A 21,697-nucleotide genomic window follows, 5' to 3' on the forward strand; every position below is an offset into this window, starting at 1 on the left:
GGTATGCTGGAGTTTCATAGGTAATCACATTTTTTAAAATTATGTTTAGTTTTAGAGGGCTTATATTGAACAGGTGGATACAAATACCCCCAAAAGTCTGATAAATTTGTAATATGTTTTCTAAATTGGTTGAAAAGTCCATTTAGAGGTATGGTAAAGGTTTTACTGCTAACATTCTTTTTTCCCTTTTTTTTAATACCAAAACTAAATATTGCCATACAATGCAAATGCAGACATAATATATTATTATCTATTACTAATACTACTTACTACTATCAACCATCAACTGTCAGGATACCACGAATGTAAAAAAAAAAGTGCCAGTCTTTGACTAACAGTCATAAATGCAATGAACAGCAATAAATGTATATATATAGCTGTGAATGAAGTATGGTTGTTGATACCATGTTGGTGTTAAAGTGGTCATTCAGTCAGTTGCTTTTGTGTGTACAAACCCAGGAACATAGCAAACTTCTTTCAGGCTAAAAGGCATATACAGTATGCAACAGCTTAGAATAACAGAGATGTGTCAAAGAGCATCTCAGTACAAACAACTCAGAGAGAAACAGCATTTCTTAACACTGATGCTGACCACATGCATTCCCACATTACTACGTTTTTAGTAGCAGTCACAAAGCATTAATAACCTCAAGATTGTTACAGGAGTGTGATAGGGACTGTGATTTACTCCACTGGTTTGTACAATCCACAGATCTCAGTTCAGTAAGCACCTGTTAGATGATGTGGAACAGGATGTTCATAACATAAACGTAACACCAGATCACGATCAGTTTTATTGAGTCAACATGGACTGTGATCCCTGCGGAACTATTAATACCTTGAGCCCGAACCTTCAAGAACTGAGGCTGCTCTGGTGGCAAAAGAGTTCTTTGTTGTTATCCTACAAAACCAGTCACAATTTCGCTGATCCAAGATGATGATATCAGATGTTTTGTCTTGTCGGATCAATAGTCAAAAACCCAAAGAGGTCTCAAAAGTATTCTTCTCCACTGTATGTTGTACATTTAACGGTGCAGTGTGTAAGATTTAGTGGCATCTAGTGGTGAGGTTGCAGAGTGCGACAAACTGAATACCACCCCCTACTCCCTTGAGCTTGTAAGAGTGGCTGCGAAACTCGTGAAAAACACAAAGGCCCTCTCTAGAGCCAGTGTTTGGTTTGTCTGCTCTGGGCTACTGTAGAAACATGGAGGTGCAATATGGTGGGCTTAGTGGAAGGGGAACCGCTCCCTATGTAGATATAAAGGGCTCATTCGAAGGTAATGAAAACACAATTCTTATTTTCAGGTGATTATATACTAATGAAAACATACTGATGAATATTATATTCCTTCTCTGCCAAGTCTATTCCTCTAGATGCCACTAGATTCTACACGCTGCACCTTCAAGGTGTTTCCCCCATTTTTTTGTGAGGCCTTTAAAAGCTAACTCAAATTAAACTGCAGTCCAAAAAGTGTAACTTCCCATAATAAATCTCCACTTGCAAGGATGAGTACTGCCTTTATATATCCACCACAATGTTTTGCTCTCTCCTTCTACTTTCACGCTGGCTGCTGCTAGAATCAATTTGAGACTGTGAGAATGTATGGGGTGGAATAGGGAAGCAGCAGGCCACATTGTATGTGCTGCTAAGCATGAAAAATGTTTTCTAGGACTCTGCTGAAACCAACTGAATGCAGGCAACTACAGATAGACTGTGGACTATTAATCAGTTCCATGTGAACAGATTAGACCTGCTATTATGTTTTTTGGTGAAGTGAATTATGGTGTGTGAAAGAAAAAGTAGAGTGGTGATGGTAGAGAGGCTAGTTCCTGTGCCTGCTTCTTAAGTTTTGAAAGGGAAAGGTTTCCTTTACTCCATAAAGGACTTATTTTAGGGTAGATATGTTTTCATGCTGGCATAGATGATGTCAGCTCCAGGCCTTTAGGAGCTTCTGTGTGTGTGTGTGCGTGTGTGTGTGTGTGTGTAGGTGGGGGGTAAGACATGATGGCATGGCATGTGAGGACATTGAAAGATGGCGGTCATTAGAGAGAGCAGGGATTTGGCTTCCACTCTGAGGGGCAATGGTGCATACCCAACAGACGCAGTGCACCCTGGGAAAAACTCCTGAGTGTCGCTACCAGCTATGCCATGAGGCCTTGTGTGTGTGTGTGTGTGTGTTCGTGTCAGTGTACAGCTGTTATTCTACTGTTCCTTTCAATAGCCCTTAGGCAGCCTTTAAACACTCAATCACTGCGGAAACACACACACACACTCACACACACACATGCACTCAGGAGCTGCGGGTGGATGAATTGTGTTGAGGAGCTAAATGGGTGAGGTGTGTAAGTGGTTTCAATTATGCTGAAATAAAAAGAGCAGCATGGCTTTTGCTCACAGGGGGGATGGGTACGAAATAGGGTTTTTTTTAGTTTTTCACTTGGAGTTTAAATGTTCATATTTCATTATAACAGCTTAATACAACATCAAAGTTGTGTAATATGAAAATTTCTGTAGTTTTCTTCAGAGCTGTTGAAGTCTTTTTGGGCAAGTCTCAAGTAATTTGAGACAAGTCAAAGTCAACTCAAGTCTATGAGAGCAAGTCTCAAGTCCTCAAGTTACATGTCTTCATTAACAAATTACAAGTCAATATGTCTTTCATGTGTGAATGCTAACCATTAATATTGCACAATATTTGAACATTTTCCTTTCAAAGCTATGAATAGTGTTTTAGACATGCTTGCAGTGTGGCTTTACAGATGGCAGTGTCAGTTGTTTCCTTTGGTCCAGTTTGAAATATCTCAACATCTATTGAGTATTTGCGGTCCCCAGAGGATGAATCCTACTGACTTTGGTGATCCCCTGACTTTTCATCTAGCACCACCATGAGGCTGACATTTCTGTTTTTAACAAAATATCCCATCTCAACAACTATTTGGTACAGAATATCCATGGTGCCCATAGGCCAGATTTTTTGGTGATCCCCTGACTTTGACCTGCTGACTTTTGTAGTTCTGACTGAAATGTCTCGACAGCTTTTGGATTGATTACCATGAAATTTGTTTCAGACATTCATGTCACCCCTCAAGATGAATTGTAATAACTTTGGTGATCCCTTAACTTTTCGTCTAGTGCCATCATCAGATAACCCATACTCACAAAAACCAGCAAAACTAAATTCTTTGTGTTCAGTGCTAATCAGCAAATGTTAGCATGCTAACATGCAAACTAAGATGCTGATCATGGTAAATATTATATAGTACTTGCTAAACATCAGCATGTTAGCATTATCAATGTGAGCTTGTTAGCGTGCTGACTTTAGCATGGAGCTCAAAGCACCGCTTTGTCTAACTGCAGCCTCACAGAGCTACTAGCATGGCTTCAACGTCTTCTGGGGCAAGTCTCAAATAATTTGAGGTAAGTTCATGTTGGCTTGAGTCTGTCAGAGCAAGTCTCAAATCCTTGAGGATAGATTTAATGAAGTCTAAGTAAAATAATGAATATTAAAATGACATGTGAAAATGTATTTTCTGAGCTTTTAATAGTTTTTTTTTAATGAAGCATGCCTCTAAATGTGGTATTAATTTTTATTGTACAGGAATATTACCAGGTCAAAACTTGAGATTTGAATATTGTTTGGTTTCAACTTTCAAGTTAATACAGGTCTTTTAGGAGTCTAGTCTCAAGTAAGTCAAGTCTCAGTGCATTTATGTCCAAGACAAGTCCCAAGTATGTTGTAAGTCTAACTCAAGTCTCAGTTTTAATTATTTCTACAGCTCTAATGTTGTTACATTTGGATTCATCAGTTTTTGGTGAATATGTACACACCCACACTGGGGGATAGTTTGGTCATTGGGAAACTTCTACTCCCCTGATTCTCCAGTGGGTGACTCCCTGCTAATATAAATATTTTAGTAGTAACTGAAATTATTCACTGTTTACTGTCCACAGCTAATTCTGACTTTAGGTCTTATGATGATAACCAGCGTATGAAAAACATACCCTGTGACAATCAGGGGGTCCCAGTGCCGTGGGTAGTACTTCCAAAACAAAATAGGCATACATCTGCCACTAAATCCAAGTAGCTATACAAGAACAAGCACGGTTGCGTTTTTTTTTATTGGCCTATTTATTAGTTTGTTCATGAGACATGAGGACTGTTTCAGGACTTTTCAAATGTTTTCCTCAGGATAAATAAAGGAATTTTATTTTACATATTAATTAGTTCACATCTATTAGAACGTTTTAAATATGCAGAGAGAAGTAGCGTGGAGCAAATTGCATTCAAATGCTGTAAATGCCTTGATTACAATATATTATTATAAAACAACAATTTTGATAGTTACATGAGAATAAACCTCACTGTCTAGATAAATATTTATCTAATCTAAATATTTATTTAGATAAGTAGGCACATTTTTGAAATCCCTTTAAAATTTCATTTTGAGATTTTCAGGGGTGTCCCAGCTGTTAATTAGTCGGGGAGCCCCGAGACCACCTGTATTGTACTGATAATAACACATTTATAGCTGCTGTCACTGCTGTCAACACACCACTTATCTTTCATTTTGATCAATCAGCAATTTAATGTATTTGTCTGAAATAATTAGTGTGTTCATCTGGCAAGCACATTGCTATGTGGGGTAGTTTTGAATGAATCCTGTATGTGGTCACCTGTATGTTCAACAGGTGCATAAGCTAAGCAGAAATAAATACCAGAAATATTTGTTTTATAAGAAAAAAAAAAATACCAAGGTGCCAACTGCTAGACACACCACCTTCTGGTTTCCTGCTCATACCTTGTCTGACTGTAATGTGAGTCTGAGCATGTGGTAGATTAGGGGCCAGAAACTGACCACAATGAAACAGTTCCCAGCTCACTTCTTACAGCACAGTCTATTTCCGATCAGGAGCTGCCTTCTTCTCACCATATGATTGAGTGGTCTGTCAAAGCTGTGTGTGTGCGCATGTGTTCCTCACAATCCTCCCATTCATTCACAGTGCATTGATCTGACTTTGAGACATCTCCGCGCTGTGATCAATACTCTTCACCCCCACTGATAGATTATGTTATGGTGAATGGAGGAGCGAGGAATGCGTGGCCAGTCAGGCAAGAAGAGTTTATGATTCCTGAGCTTTATTTGAGTTTAACGATGTCTTATTTTTATGTCTGTGTGATTAGCATTCACACTTTGTCTAATTTACACTTTGTGTGTGTGTGTGTGTGTGTGTGTGTGTGTGTGTGTGTATTTTACAATCCGTGGGGAGTGTCTCTGTGCCACCAGATACGGGACTCAGACCAACATGCTTTTGAGGCAGGGAGGACAAGCGTGAAATTAATTGTTCCACTTCATCTCCGGCCAGCGCTCTTCTTTTGAGGGAACAATTTGTCGGTTGGCATACAAGGGAGGGTATGAAAGGAGGAGGGCATAGCAATGATTTTGTGTTCCTGGAAGATCCTGTGATCCAGCAGTGATTTCCTGCTGTGAATTTGGGCTGACGCTCCTGTCCCCGCTCAAGTAGCAGAGTGTTTCACGGGAGGCGGAATGTAACATCAGTCAAAGTGCAATTATTTCAGACAGTCTCTCACACTCACTCAGTCCTTTTCCCTTGTTTCTGCACACAGGCGAACACTCAGACACACATGCAGTAATGGCCCAGTGACACGGTGGCAGAAAACAGAATTAACTTCAACCAGATGATGCCTCTGGGTCCTACCTTTTCACTTTTTCTCTCCTCACCTCCTTGTCTCTCCGCCCCCACTCCTCTCCTCCTCCTCCCCTGAGAGCCATGTTGGCTGTAATTACAAACATGGCTTTGGGGAATCAGTGGTCCTTTATAAGAAAAGATGACACTGCAAGAGGTTTGTTCTCCTGAACATGTTTTAGGAGAATACATGCTCACACACACTGTAGGCACAAGTATGTAGCTTGCATTAATGAAAACATACAACTACCTGAAAGCATACACACACAGAAAGTGCACTCAGTGTTTCATCCAAAGGGAAATTACTTCCTAGTTGTGCTTTTCTGTTCTGGGATTTAGTTAAATAATTCAGCAAGAACTATCTTTTGACATATTTAACATTTTAACAACTAGTATTAAGTATTCTGTCTCATAAATATATAATATTCTCCACATGTTGGAAAAGATATAATTGATGTAGATTAGGCTGCACATGTTTTACGTCAGATAGGGTTACAATTTTTCAGATGTCAGTGACATCATTGATATTGAGGGGTATTTTTGGTGTGCAGTTGTAGAAGATGTATTCAATTCCTTAACTTCAGTACAAGTGACAATACCACAATATAAAATGCGTCTATTTCAAGTTAAATTCATGCATGTAGAATATTTACTGAAAGGGGAACTCCACAGATTGATAACATCAAAGTCTGTTTACAGGTCTTGTGAAAAAAGTTGTATAAAGCCTTTTGGAGCACCAGAGGGAGCTGTGTGAAATCTAATAAATTGCCTCAAGTGATGTCACTTAAGTCAGCCTCAGTTGAGACTGACTCAAGTTATTGTAACTGGAGGCACTAATTTTAACTACTTATACTACTTATATGTAGTGTTGGTTAGTTCAAAATATAACAATACATCATATATCATTATATGTCTTGTATGTAAAATCTTAAACTAGTAACTATAGTTGTCAGATAAGTGTGATGGGGTAATGTAGTGGGGTAAAAGCATAATGTAGCATACATTACGCTTGAGTAAATTAACAGTACATTCCACTATTGTTGGTGTATAACTGCTTATTATCATAATGATAAGTGAGATAATGATTTTAATGGTAAAGTACAGTTATTGGAATCTTACCATGGGTCAAAATACTAGTTTGAAGCATTATGTATTTAATTTGTATAATATTAATTAATTTAATATAATATTGCAAATGTTGTGATTTGCAGCTACAACATACCTAACAAAATTTGACTTGACAACATATGAATGACAGATGCTAATCCTTGATATTACATTTGTCTGTAAATATTAAATTCAATATCCAAATAGCATTTTTGATGGAAAAATTAAAGAAGCATTCATTTTGAGAAGAGTAGCATTCGATAGCGGGTCCCAGAGTCCTGCACCGGGTCTGGTACCCGATGGCTAGCAGGTGAGAACAAAAAAGAGAAGTCAGAAATGAAAATGATTTGCAGTATTTTTAAATCAGCTTATATTATAAGGTCTAATCAACTGCCAGGCTTTTTTTTTATTGTGAAGTGTAGTGGAGCCTGTCAGTGGATTACTATGAAACTTCAGAGTATGTTGCACACTGTTATAAGGCATACAAGTGAGCAGTCATTATAACATTAGTATGCAATTATTGTTAAGTGTGTGTGTGAGAGAGAGAAAGCTCTGTGGTATCTGCAACTGCGTATCTGTGTGTGTGCACTGGCATGTGTGAATGTCAGTGAATGTGCAGTACTGCCCTTCTTGTAGAGACACAGATTATTAGTAAAAATAAAGCACTTTAAAGTGAGTGACTGTGTAGCCTATGTGTTTAATCACGGGTCAGGTCACAGGTCTTATATTTACGTGTCTGGGTGGGTCCGAATTTGACATGGAGATAATTGCGGTAACGGGTTAGTTTCATTATTGAGCTTTGCGGGTACAGGTGGGTGCAGGTTTGCAAAATTGGACCTGTGCAGGACTCTGGAGGGTCCTTGATACTCCGTTTTTTCCCTCACTCTTCTCTTTTTTTAATCTTCCTTCATTTTTTCGTCCTTACCCTGAAGTGATGTGATTTTTTCTTTTCTTCACAAGAAAATGTTTCATGTTCACTAGAAACTTTCTTGTGTGCTCCAGATGTTTGCTTGTGTCAGGGACTCAGCAGAGAGTTTGTTAAATGGACTTATTGTGTGTCCCTTTGTTTTCTCTTCTGGCCTCCTCCAATACACACACACACACACACACACACACACACACACACACACACACACAGAGGCTTCTCTGAGCCTTGTCTCTTTTGTTCATCAAACCAGAATCATCCGCTTGTAGCCAGACAAGCAGGAAGAAGCAAACAAAACAAACAGGGCTGCTTTTTGTGAATGAAAACCAAATAAGACAGATTGAATGAAACAATATACTATGGTGCACACACACACACACACTTGTAATTCAGAGTATGCTTGGCTTCTTGACACATGCTTTTAAATTCTTTTTTCACTTTTCTGCTTTGAATGCTCAGCTTCATTTTGTAAGCCAGAAAGGCAAAAAACATCTCAGCAACAAACTAACAAAATCAATAACACTGTTCATCTGTTCAGTCATTTACATTTAAGATATATGTTTAATTTTAAATAGTTACTTACAAATTATGATTTGCCCATTTAACATTCTAACAAGTGCTGAAAAAAATGCAATAATTAATGAGTATTATAAAGAGTATTAGAGTATTAAGCGTAAAGAGTATATTTATATGTGTGCCAATGTAAAGATGCTCGTGTGTGAACATACATGTGAATACAGTGAATGTGTGTGTGTGTGTGAGAGAGAGAGAGAGAGAGAGAGCAGGCCAAGGTAAAGTGGGATCTGGTGACGCGTAAAATGAATTGGGATTTGGGGGACTGGGGTTCAGTCTTAGTGTGAAATGAAGTTTTTCCCCTTCATTAATCACTTTATTATCTAACTCTGAGGATACAAACACATATTATGTTGTTCACATGTCTGTAATTCTCCATCATCAAGGCTGACCAACAGACGAGCACAAAGGAAAACAGTGCATGTACCTATCCTACCTACGACAGAGAAATGTTTTATATGAGAGTTGCCCTCCTCTACATCTATCTTTCTGATCTTTTATACCTGTAGTATTGAGTTTTATATGCATCTTGGTCTGTGTATGTGCATGCAGGATTGCATCTCTTTTTCCGTTTGCTAAAGGAAAGCATGGATATAGAGATTCTGGCCTCTGATTGCCATCCCACAGTCAGAGCACACTGTGCAGGAGAGATTAGCAGCATCAGCTCATTCATGTGATGCAGCACAGCAGAGGGGTGAGGGGCGAGAAAAAGAAAGAGAATGAGTTAAAATAGACTGTCCAGCACGTGTCACCACTGCTCGTCTCTGTCTTCAACACAGTTGTAACTCCTTTCTTGAGTGCATACATGAGGTAGCCTGCAGCAAGTAGTCTTATATTGTGCAGTAAAGCTGAGCAGCTGATTTTGACTTGAATTTTAAACTGTTTGTTAACAACCTGTCTGATCACTTGTGTGTGCAATAAAATGGAAATGAATGGGATTTAGTTGTAGTTGATTTGTAAAATCAGAAAGCAACATGTCTTTCCAAATTGTTCTGGAAAGACACATTGCTGTTGAGTGTTTGAGTTGCAATTGTTTAATGCAAATGAATAATACCATTCACTTTCTTTGTACATTTGGGTGGCAGCAGAAATGTCAGAGATGGATATCACAAAACATGGGCAAATTAAAGCAATATATATATGAAAATATATATATATATAAAAGGGAACAGCTTCTTTGTTGGTTGTGAAAAGTTTGAACTGAAGCCCAGTCTGTATTATAGGTTAGCAGAAATCTCCCTGGGCAAATGAGCAGTACAAGTACATGACTGGGTATGTAATGAATGTCAGGTCAGCATCCAGGTGCACAAACCTGAGGCATTTCCAGTAAACACAACAATCTTTCAGGGAAAGGGAAAGAAACATTATTTTGTGCAGCAAGTTGGGCAAACACGTATTCTTCTCAGTGGCATTTTAGGTGGAAAAAATGGTGATGCAACAACTACTTTGGACAGAGGCATGACCAGAAGATTACATGATTTTACAATTTGACATAATACTTCATATACCTCATGAAATAATAATATTATTAATAATATTATAATATTTTGACTCTTCTACAGCATGGCAATGTGACTGTCAATACAAAAGCTGTTTGCAGGCTGAAGAATAGCAATAGGAGGAGGAGGAGAGCGGCATTTTGCCGGGGAACGCATGTTTTAAGTACGTGTAAGAGGAAGATGAGCAGAAGATGACTGGAGAAAGAGGGGACAAAAGGGTAGACACCTGAATGTGTAAAGGCAAATAAGTATGACACTATTCACAGGAGTAAACAGTTCAGCAGCAGTGAGCTTTGCACCAAGCCTTTGATTCACCATAAAATCCATCCACGACCATTAGAAAAATGACCTAATGGAATCACACTACAAATACCACGCTTTAACAGCAAGATAAACTATAATTCTTTCACTCACCAATTCAAAGCTCACTTGAAGAGAAAGGAGGCACAGCAGTTCTTCCTCTGGGCAAACTTTTCAACGACTCTTGTGTTAGTCAGTTTGGGTAGCGTTAGCTCTGTTTGCTTGACAGAGCAAGCCCAACTTTACCTCACTATCTAGATGATTCCTGCTGCTTTTATGTTTGGTTATCCTCTCAGAAAGATGCTTGAGATCCTGAAAATGTGCTATTGACAAGGTGCCATCCCCTCCAAAAACACACATGGGAAGCAAAAAAGTGTCTTCTTGGATAAGCTAGCAATTAGCCATTTTTTTCCTGGAGAACCACTCCACATTATATCCGTGGTTATTTTTGCCTGTCGTTTGGTTTCTAACAATGTCCTATGGCTGGAGGGCACCAAGACTTTTAATCTCACACTTTTCTTCAAAAGTAAGAGTTACAAGTTACAACTTACCAAGCAATGATAGCCAATGAAATAGCAGCGGGGCAACAGGCCCACTTGGCATCAAGTTTATGCCACCTGCTTCTGTCGCCAAAGGCTTTGGGCATGCGTATTGTTGTTTTCCTGTACTCAAAGCACTTGTTGCGAGAGTGGAACTGTCCCCACATTGCGGCTTCTGGAGTCAAATGCAGTTAAAAACACCCTTTTAAAACTATTGTATGAAGCCACTTACCCCAAATGACCCGTTGCCACTGATTCTTCTGAGACAGGGTGACTGCTCAGCAGAGGATGAGCAGCTAGACTAGTGAAACCAAGACTTGTAACAAACTGACAAGGACCAAGGCCTTGTGTTTTAATGAGCAAAATCTTGAAAATTTTGCTAAATCAATTACATGAAGCAACTCTAGTTTAACATACAATAGGTTTATTGTATAAGACTAAGTGGGTTTTCTAGACAGCCTCTTGGAATATTTCTGACGCAGAGAGATCAGAGCATAGAAATGATCACATAGCAGCAACCCTGGATCTTTCTGTCTGTCTCAAAGACACTTCAGTTGGGCTGCTACTCATCAACACAGGAGTCTGAATCTGATTCCTCGGGTTGTCTTCTCATTCACTGCACCACTATCCTGCTGTTAAAGTTGCCATTGAAGCCCGTTACAGAAGCTTTCCTCTTCCCTCTCCTGGGAAATGGAGGTTCTGGATCTATGTCAGTTGGCTTTCCTGTGAAGATGATGTGATGTGAAGAGGATAGCTTCAGGCTAATTGGGCCGGGTCTGCTCTGGTCAGCTTGACTGAACATAGCGTCGCAGACAGCCTGTGGTCAGCTGGACCCGCTTAGCCTCTCACTGACCACACAAACGTGACTACAAACACATAAACACTTCTGAAGTCTAGAATATCTGTCAGTTCTGGGTTTCAGTTTCAGGGACAAGGATTTAGTGGAGCTGTAGACAAAAATAATTGGTTTCAATCGAAAAGACTTTGGAAATGTCTTTACAGAGAATAATTCTTATCTATGACTGCGTCCATGAAGTCAGCCCATTCATTTTTATAATTAGCAAGAAAGTGGGTGCAGTAGAGAAGAAGAGAATTGTGAGAGGAAAGCAGGAAATACAGGAACTAGAGAGAAGAAGAAACTCTAGGGAGACAGTGAAGGGAGAAAGAGAAAATTGGTGAAGAAACCAGTGGAGACAGTTCAGGTTTGAGCCGCTGCTGACCTGTCAGCTTTAACAGCCCACCACAGCCAGCCAGGAACCAGGATTGGCTTAAAACCTGGATTTTCTGTCCCTCTGACATACTGCAGTTGTCAGTCAGCCAGTGGGATTATCCCACTGATTTTCATATGGTTATGGTTGCTGTGATTTGGCTTCTGAGTCATCAGCCAGTCACTTTGATTTGCCACAGACAATGTTACTTGAGGCTGCAATTAATTAGCAGCACTGTTGGATGAGGGACTAAGTTTGTCTGAGTACATGTAAAACTTGAGGTTTGGTTATACAGAGAAGATCTGAGGAAAAAATGGTGTCCAAAAAGACACTAAAGTCATTAAAAGTAATTCTTTCTTTCTTTCTTTCTTTCTTTCTTTCTTTCTTTCTTTCTTTCTTTCTTTCTTTCTTTCTTTCTTTCTTTCTTTCTTTCTTTCTTTCTTCCTTCCTTCCTTCCTTCCTTCCTTCCTTCCTTCCTTCCTTCCTTCCTTCCTTTCTTCCTTCCTTCTTTCCCAATCTGTACCATATGCAACAGAAGAAGCATTTTTGGATGGCTACAACGGGGATTTTGAACAGAATTTTCAGAATTTTGATACTCCAAACTGTTTGGCCATGACATGCAAATGAATTTGGCAGCAAAGGCACCACTTCGGCAGCGTTTCAAAGAGACACAGACTGTTCAGTGTTACGGCTGTGAAAGGAGTGTTGATGCTATGATATGGAGATAAAGATGAAACAGTGATTTCCCTTTATGATTGTAGTCCAGCCTGTCTTGGCCTCTTACTGTCTGTAGCTCTTCCCTGTCCCTGCTGCTCATTGCTCCACGTGTCTTTAAATCTCTCTCCTGGCTCCCCACTTGTAGAGGGACTCTTCTGCTCATTCAGAACCCCCTCGCCCCCCATCTCCCACCCCCCACCTTTCATTATACTGTAAGTTGGACACTTATCTCCTTTAAAAGTACCTTGATGAATCAGACCCTCTTTCCTCTAATCTCTGTAATTGCTATGAAAAAAACCTCTCTACCTTAGCTCTTATTTTAATTCTTTTCCCGGCACTTCTCTCTTATATGATCTCTCTGACATCACAGGAATATTCTGCCTTCAGACTCTGGCCTTTGCACTTGTTATAATTGGTTGCTTGTAATGAATTATGTAGTAATAAACTGATTTTAACTTAATCTATTGCCTTGTGCAGTGTAAATCATTTTGCTTACTACTGATGCCATACATTTTTAAACTCAATGCAAATTTTGTGATTTGAGCTTGCTTCCTTCCTCTAGTGTCCACCTGCAGCTTTTCAAACCACAGATTGCATTTCACGCCACCCTCTGACCTCCCACTTCAATATTATCTCTCCACACCTTCGTTCATCCGTCACCCTTAACAACTCTCCACCTTCCCTTTCTTCCTCACCCAACCTGTCTTTGCATCTGCTGAATTTCTTTGCACTGCACAGTGTTTGCTCTCCCTATCACAGTTTTTCTTATCTATCACTCCCTCTCTCTTTTTGTTTCCCTTTATCACTTTTTCCCTTTCTCATCTGCTTGTCTGGCTGTCTTTCTCCCTGGATGGAAGAAATGCTAGGGTGCCCAGTTTGTCTTTCACACAGAAGTAGACAAAGCAATATACCCATAATTCATCATTTTCTCAAAAGATAGCACTCAGCCATCAAATTCAGTGTCACCTGCCAGTGTCCCTTTTTGTGCTTGATTGTTCCAATGAGGACGTTTTAATTAATTGACATTGCACAACACGCTTACTTGTCTCAGTTGTTCACTTAAGTACAGAAGAACATTTTGCCCAGCGTCTCTGCTTTTCCCTGTCACCTTCAGCTACAACTAAGAATTCACCATTGGGGGTGCTAATAAGAGGCTAGGGGAGACTAAGCCTCCCCAAAATGATCATGGAAATATTATGCTGAAGCTTTTTGTGAATTACTTGGCTTGTTGATTGTTATTTGGATGCAATAGCTAACAGGTTATTTTGGTGAGAGAGAGCGAGCAAGTGAGAGAGACAGCTGAGAGACCAAGTGGGAGAGACAGAAGCCTCTAGTTACTGATTATAATGACCATTGCAAGCAGTGCTCGACCGTTTCCTGAATTTGTTTTGCCTGTCTGTGTATTTTGGTGCCAAGCGCAGCATGCACAGTGTACAGGTGGGAGGGGGTTTATTCAGATGAAGCAGTGCAAAGCGAGTTGTTGGTGTTGCTGTGCTGAGAATAGATGTCTCAGAACCACATCTGTTTCTGAAGCAATGTCACTCCGCTGGCACTTCAGTGATTTTATCAACAAGAGTAAACTAAATTCTTACAGCAAATGCACAGAATGCTTAAAATGTAAATAAAGTATACTTAATCAAACATTCCCCAGCCAAAATATGTGTTTAAATCAGCATAAAAAATGATAAAGTTTAATGTGGTTGAAGCAGTAAAGTTATAAATTAATATGATTGATTCTGACAGTATCTGTTGTCCACAGCTGCTTTATTCCCCTTCAGGTCATTAAATCCCTGCAGCCATCTGAAGGCAGCAGGACACATTTAATCTGCAGCCTCTATACAGTTAAGACTGGTCAGTTAAAACTCTGCATTCTGCCTGTTATGCAGGAGACATCGGATTAGCCGAGCTCTTTAATCCTGTGCGTCATGAAACTTCTTTCCAACTTTGCAGTTTTTCAGTTATTTTTTTTGTGTTTTATTGTTGAAATGGCTTACAATGCTAATACTGTTGCATCACATTTTGAGATATGATGTGACAATTTACAACATGAGACAGAGTAGAACTAAGACTGAAAAAGCATTAGATCGATGCGATCATATAAATAGCTTCAAAGTATTTTTTTTTCATTATTTATTTATTTGATTAATTGTTCAAAAACAGCAACACATTATGTGTTCTGTGTTCACTTGGCGCTGCTCCCCACCCCCACTGCTGACTTTTAGCCTCTCCAAGCATGATGTCCTGGTGCCCCCTATGGAATTCACCCTTATCGAAAGTTTTGGTATGAAGCAGAAAAATATTCTTCTTGTTTGGCGATGTCCTGCCGTTTTTCAGATGATTGCCTAAATCCAAAAGCTGCTGGCTGGGTGTCTGATGCTGTACCCATTTCTCTCCTCCTACCGTGATCTCTCTCTCCTCACCCTGCTCCTCATGTGTGTTGCTGTACAGGAGCAGCTATAAGAGCATGTGTCTAAGCAGGTTGGCATAACATTAGAGAGGGCATACCATTTGATATGGCGGTAATCTTCTGTTAAATCCCCCAAGAGTGAAACACAGCCGCCTCCAGCTTTGCACAGATTTCAAAAATGGTTTTCTTTTCTTTTTCTTTTTTTTTCTTTTTTTTTTTTTTTTTGTACAAGTATACTCCCTTGCTTAGATCATTTCTGCTTGTATGTGTGTGTATGTGTGTGTGGCATGTAGGGGTGTGGAATTAGCAAGACTTAATGTCACTGTCCCCAGTTAAGGCGCTGGTTATACTAAGAACCCAAGTGTTGGTTTATAGCAGAATAATGTGATTTAGTGTAGTGCGGATACCAAGGGCAGCGGTGTGTCATCAATGCTTAATGTGTGGTTGGTAAAACTTGAAGGTGGCTGATAATTCTCTTGGCTGAGCTGATTGGTTTCGTTTATATGTAGATTAGTATAGAGAAGCAACTCTTACTAAGCTATATTCCACTTTTGAACCACTATAATGTATTCATAGTACTTTGTAGAATAGTTCTGGGGTTTTTTGTTGTAACTCTTTTTCCATATTTGGTCATTTTATCACTGCTACATCTGTCTAATCTGTATACACAGCACTTTATTGCATGTCTGTTCATCCTGGAACATGAATTCCCCCTCTATTGCTCTTCCTCAGGTTTTTCTAAGGGTAGATATTCTGTACAGAGCACTTTGAGACCAATTTGTGATTTTGGTTTATATAAATAACGTGACTTGACTTGGGATGTATGTAGATTTAGCTTGCTCGCCTCCAGAAAATACCTACAACATATGAATGCTTTCACAACATAATTATAAGATATGTTTTAAGACTTTAAACTCATGATTTAAGCAGTTAGAATATGGTATGATTTTGACCTTGTTTGGCCTGAGAAATGTTATTTGTCAGATGTGAGCAAAACAGTACTCGTAACATCATTATAAAATGGACAGTGCACATTGGGAAATGCATCCCATAAACTATTACACGTAGTGTTTAGCAAAGTAAAACACGCCTTTTTTTCAGAATCTGTTGAAAATGTTTATTGAAATCAAAACACAGCGTGAGGTGATTTAACTGTGGCAGCAGTTGTAACCTGATAACATGAATATGTGTTGTTTTTTTTCAGAAATACAAAGAGTTTGAGCGGGCAGTGCGGGTGCAGGAGATTGATGGGCTGCGGCTGGTGAAGAGGCTGGCAGAGGACATGGAGGAGATGTTTCATAAGAAAGCCCAGGCAATGAAGGTACTTGTTCCTACCTGAATTTTCATCCCTCACACTAAAACTAAACCTTCCTTAGAATTACTGTTTACATTAGAAACACACACACAAACAAAATACAATTCTTATAAGAGCACAAGGGAATATAAAAAAAACCTATTTATAATCTACATTTCATATGCACATTTCATATACAACAATGACTAATTACAAAATATTTTTTTGGGAATTCTATTCCCAGAGAGGCTGGAATTGAAAAAGCAAAGGTACTTGACTGAGCTCAGTCACTTGGTATTGGATGTCTGAAGAAGTGCGTAGTGTCACATTGCTACAGTGAAACCAGACACATCATGCGTCCGGTGTGTGAGAGAGAGATATGTGAAAGAGAGGATGTCAGGGTTGAGATGACAGCCAGAGAGAGGCTGTGATTCATCCATCAGTGTCTGTGTCACTTCATTGATCTGCTCAGTCCAAACATCAGTATCTAAGAGGCCACTTTAGGACAAGGCTCTAAACCAAAACTAAACACTTTTTTTTTTTTTTTTATGGTTAGCCCATTTTGCTCAAATTCGACTGTGCTCCAATAACAAAGTACCAAACAACTTTACTTTACTTTATACATCAGTACATTTCAGATGAATATTGGAATAATAATGATATCATACTTTTTATTCTACAACATTTATTTGACAACTATAGTCACTAGTTACCTTGTAGCTAAGCTTTTACATACAACACATATCAGCAGCATATAAAATATGTGTTGTTATATTTAATCAATATAACATATGAGTAACATTAACATGTTACTGACACGTGGATGCAATAGACATAATGATTCATATGATAAAATAAACTATGTTTTGTTGATAATACTTTTACTTTTTCAATGCAGGACTTTCATAATGGTGTATTTTTACATTGTGGTATTTCTATTATCTGTGTGTGTGAGCATGTCTGTGGGTACGTGTGTATTGTAACAGGTGCAGTTCAGGATGTGTCCACAGTGCACTGCGTCTCTGGCTGCAGCTCTAGCTCCAGGTGATAGATCCTATCAGGACAACATGGTGCTGTTAACAGAAATTGGATTTCTCTCTGAGAGCCTGGTCCAAGGATACAGGCTGAAAGGGGAGCAAGGGAGAGAGAGAGAGAGAGAGAGCGGGGCACAGACAGTGACAACCCATTTCCATGCTTTAGCTTTGCTTACACCTTTGTTCTTAATTTTACATATGATACCTTTGCCTGCTTGGATTGCATGACCATGCCTGTTTCACAGCGTTACATCCACTTTGAAAGCGTTCACTTCTCCATCCATCCACACGCTTAACAGTCTGAACTGAGCGCATAGTGAAGAGGAAGTATTTCATGCTAATATGAGTCATCTGACATTTCAAAAATATGACTCCTACTCTTATACAGTGATTGCTGGCACAGAAGCAAGGTTCTAATTGAATATTGGTACTGGTTATGTTGTTAGCTCATGTAATAGAAAATGGAGGACTTAATCAGTTTTCTAATAATAATGAACATTGTTTCAGAATTAAATCACCGCTATACGCTTTCCAAACCAGTATTAACTGTATAAACCCATGTAACTGTCATTTTTTCATTATAGAGAGACATGTCTTGTCAACTGGCTGATACACTTACTTGTTGACAAGAGTAATTTTCTTAGCTGAGAGATTAGATGTATTGAATCTAGTTACATAGTTGTCTGTGTGTGCCATCTCGTTGTGAGTGCGTTAAACCCCTGGAGATATGAGGACTCGGTTAGCTAATGGCTTCTCTAAAGCCGCCGGCCCAGATGCTGGATGCCTGATAATTGTTCATCTCTGGGGGTTTTGTGTGTTTGTGTGTGTTTGTCGAGCAAAAGTTATGGGGGTTGATGAGAAGATGAGAGGGAATACTGGTCAGTGGGTTGATGGAATTGCACTTCATCAAAGACAGATGAAGGAGGAAGAGGAAGACTAAATGCTATAGGAAAGAAAATCGAAGAAAGTGGAAGAGTGAAAGATAGACCATATGGACATGTCCATTGAGAATTTAACCCTTGACAGCTGCTGCCATGATTCCACTTCACCTCCACCTTTCTCATTTTCTGACAGCTGGTCTTGTAATGAAATGTTAGTCTCAAACACACAATGGAAGTGTCCATAAATCCCTTTCCCTCTTCTTCTCCATCTTTCTCCAATTTCTCTCTGCTTTTATTACCAAAACTCTCATCTGTCTGGCCTTGTGTGCACACCTGCAGCTGTCCTTAAGCATCCCTCTCTCCTTTGTCTGTCTCTCCCCTCGCTGCGCCGCCTCTTCCCATCTCTCTGCTTTTTGCTAAAGTATATGTGGCGCTTCAGCGATTCAATTTCCGTGCAGGCGCTCTCCCCTGTCCGTCAACGTGGTTTTATCTCCCCTTCGCCACGTCGATTCCCCCTCTTTATCACTCGCCGCCACCTGCTGAGAGACAGCAGCCCCTGCTGCTGTAAAAGGGTGCACCTGTAAATGTGTGTGTATGGTAGTTGATTTCATTCTTTTAAAGTGTGTTTAGGTGAAAGAAGGTTTGTGCTTTAATTCCTGTTTGATTTGAAGAGAAAGAGATGATATGGTAGTGAAACATGTTTATAAGCTGAATTCATAGTATTTAAGCTTCCTACAGGTTTTGTGTGTGGTATTGTGTGTGTGTATGTGTGAAGGAGAGAGTATGTATGTGTGTTTAATTGCATTTAGAATTGGTGTTTGATTGTATTCATGTCCCTATTCTCTCTCCATTATCATCTTCACATTATTGTGACAAGCACAGCCTCTTCTCTGTCTGACAGATAAAAAAGAAACTTTAGGCAAGAGCAGTTGTGTTGTGTAGTTGCTTCAGCCAATTTAATTGCAGGTCCACTATTATAGATGAGATAAAAAGGCCAATCAAACAATGTTTCAAAGTAAATATGTGCTTGCAAGGACGTTGTGTGTGTCCTTATGTGCAGCTTTTGTGTGTATACTGGAAGTCTATAGACATGTGTTTATTCCTTGGCTTAGCGAGCATCTTAGCTTGCCATTGTTACTTTTTAATTACTATTACCTTCATCAGTTCCTGAGTCGGTAGGATATTATCACTGTCTAGCAGACAGCAACTCCTCTCCTCTCCTCTCCTGTCCTCTCCTTTCCTCTCCTCTCCTCTCTTCTCCTCTCCTCTCCTGTCCTGTCCTGTACTGTCCTCTCCTGTCCTCTCTTCTCCTCTCCTCTCCTGTCCTGTCCTGTCCTGTCCTCTCCTGTCCTCTCCTCTCCTGTCCTCTCCTGTCCTCTCCTGTCCTCTCCTCTCCTCTCCTCTCCTCTCCTCTCCTCTCCTCTCCTCTCCTCTCCTCTCCTCTCCTCTCCTCTCCTGAATAAAGCTTGTCTGCTGGCTGGAAATGGCCACAACAGCAAACGGTTAAAAACAGTGAACATGTTGTTATCAAAGTTGAAAGGCATGGAGCTATTGTAATGTCCTCTTTGAAGTCAAGCACGGCTGTGTTTCATGCGACAAATGCACTTCAAAGCAGAGTGGATGCCTTGCTGCTAGGGCTGTTTCTCCTGTAATGGCATTTGGTCTCTACTCTGTACCTGCTGATATCATTTACCTGTGGCAGCTACGCCTCTGTAGTCTTCAACATGATTACCAGTGTAGAGCAGAGGAAGTCTGCATGGGTGTATGTTAAAAATAAAAGGCATACACAGGACTTTAAAATGAAATTTCTCTGCCAGCAAAACCTCATATGAACTTTAATTTTCATTTGCTGACATGCACAATGAATTTAAAATACAAATATGGCATTTCAACAAGTCGTCCTCTGCAGGAGATGTTTTGAATAAAGATGCGTTTTCTCTTATTAGCAGATAAGCATTTAATGGAAAATTCTTGTTTACTACAATTTTCCTAGTTTTAGTTTTTGTCATTTCAGTCCCAGAGTAATGACAGCATTGTACCCAACATGTTAATTGCTGAGAACATGACGCCATGGCTAAAACAAACTCAAATGGGGCATGAAACACATGTATTCAGATGATAATAAAGGTTTTAAACAAACCTCCAGGTTAACCAAACTTATTTGGAAGAGAAAATGAAAACTAAAACCGAAACTGTCTATTGTAAACATCCACATCATAGACTTAACATCCAGTTTCAAATTTGGCCTACTGTACCTGCCATAGCTGGGTATGGCGCATACGTTTTTCCTGTGCAATGAGGATTATTCCTGACATTTCAGGTGCCCTTACTTTTGATTTCACTTCCTAATAAAGTGGCCAAAACTACAAAAATAAGATCCAAGTTATGAAAAATTTACCACAATAGAGCTGCAACAATTAGTCAAGTGTTGATGAAATCCATTTGTCGATTGACATAAAATTAATTGCCAACCATTTTGATAATTGATTAATTGTTTCAGCCATTTTTCAAGCAAAAATGCCAAAAATTCTCTAATTCCGGCTTCTTAAATATGAGAATTTGCTGTTTTTCTTCAACATATGTAACAGTCAATTGAGTATCTTACAATTCTGGACTGTTAATTGGACAAAACAAGCAAATCAAAGGCATCCCTATCCTCTCTAAGAAATGGTAAATGGCATTTTTCACTATTTTTTAACATTTCACAGAGCAAACTATTAATTAAGTCTTTTTTGTCTGATATGAATTCTCTCCCTTAAACTGAACAGAACTGAACAGCCTTTTTTTATTCCTTAATGCACACATATATGATATACATATATGAGAGCTAAAGTAGCTTATCCCTGATTTTGCCTTTTTAATTGGTGTATAGTCCTGACAGGGATTATTATGGTGTGGTCCAGCCCTGCAGGCTTGTCCTGCCCTTTCCTCCTGTCTGCCCTCCTCCCTGACACACCACACTGCCATGCTGAGCTCACATCACTGCTCTCCTCATTTCCTTCATTTCATTAGCTGTCCTCAGTCCCAGATCATTGTCATGTCCCCCTCTCTGTGTGCGTGTGTGTAAATGTCTGTTGAGAGTGATGGCCAGTAATGACAAGGCAGAGCCAGCCAGTAGATGTCAGGACAGAGACAGTCACTTCCTTCCCATTTTCTCTGGTTGTTTTTCTGTCACCATGAAATCAAAGCTAGAGGGATGGAATTGTTTTCTAGAATGATGAAATGAGGATGTAGGCAGGAAGGATGGGAAAGGCAAATGCCAAGAAAAAAAAGTTCAGTCAAAAGTTCAGTCTAAGTGAAGAAAGTGTAGAAATGAGGAAATACAAGGCAAAAACAGAAGGATGGCAGAGCTGGGTTAGGCACTTCATATTCCCTTTCAGTCAGCAGAACTGCTGAGAACTTGTAAAGTATTGATTATTGTGACCTGATGTTTCAAAGCACACTACTCTCTTCTCTCTATCTGTCTTTCCTTCCCTCTTTCCCTTTCCCTTTCTATCTCTCCACCATGC

The 21,697-nt window shown here is 39.5% G+C and overlaps 1 protein-coding gene across 3 annotated transcripts in view; it reads left to right on the plus strand.

Moving 5' to 3' along the window:
• LOC137184579 (voltage-dependent calcium channel subunit alpha-2/delta-3-like) overlaps window positions 1-21,697 on the plus strand; it is a 133,168-nt gene that overhangs the window by 22,876 nt on the left and 88,595 nt on the right. For all 3 annotated transcript variants that reach the window (XM_067592377.1, XM_067592374.1, XM_067592375.1), the window contains one exon: window positions 16,184-16,300. In XM_067592377.1, the coding sequence (XP_067448478.1) occupies window positions 16,184-16,300 (117 nt within the window). The remainder of the gene's footprint in view (window positions 1-16,183; window positions 16,301-21,697) is intronic.

The sequence above is a fragment of the Thunnus thynnus genome, chromosome 6 (assembly GCF_963924715.1).
Source record: "Thunnus thynnus chromosome 6, fThuThy2.1, whole genome shotgun sequence".
Classification (NCBI taxonomy): domain Eukaryota; kingdom Metazoa; phylum Chordata; class Actinopteri; order Scombriformes; family Scombridae; genus Thunnus; species Thunnus thynnus.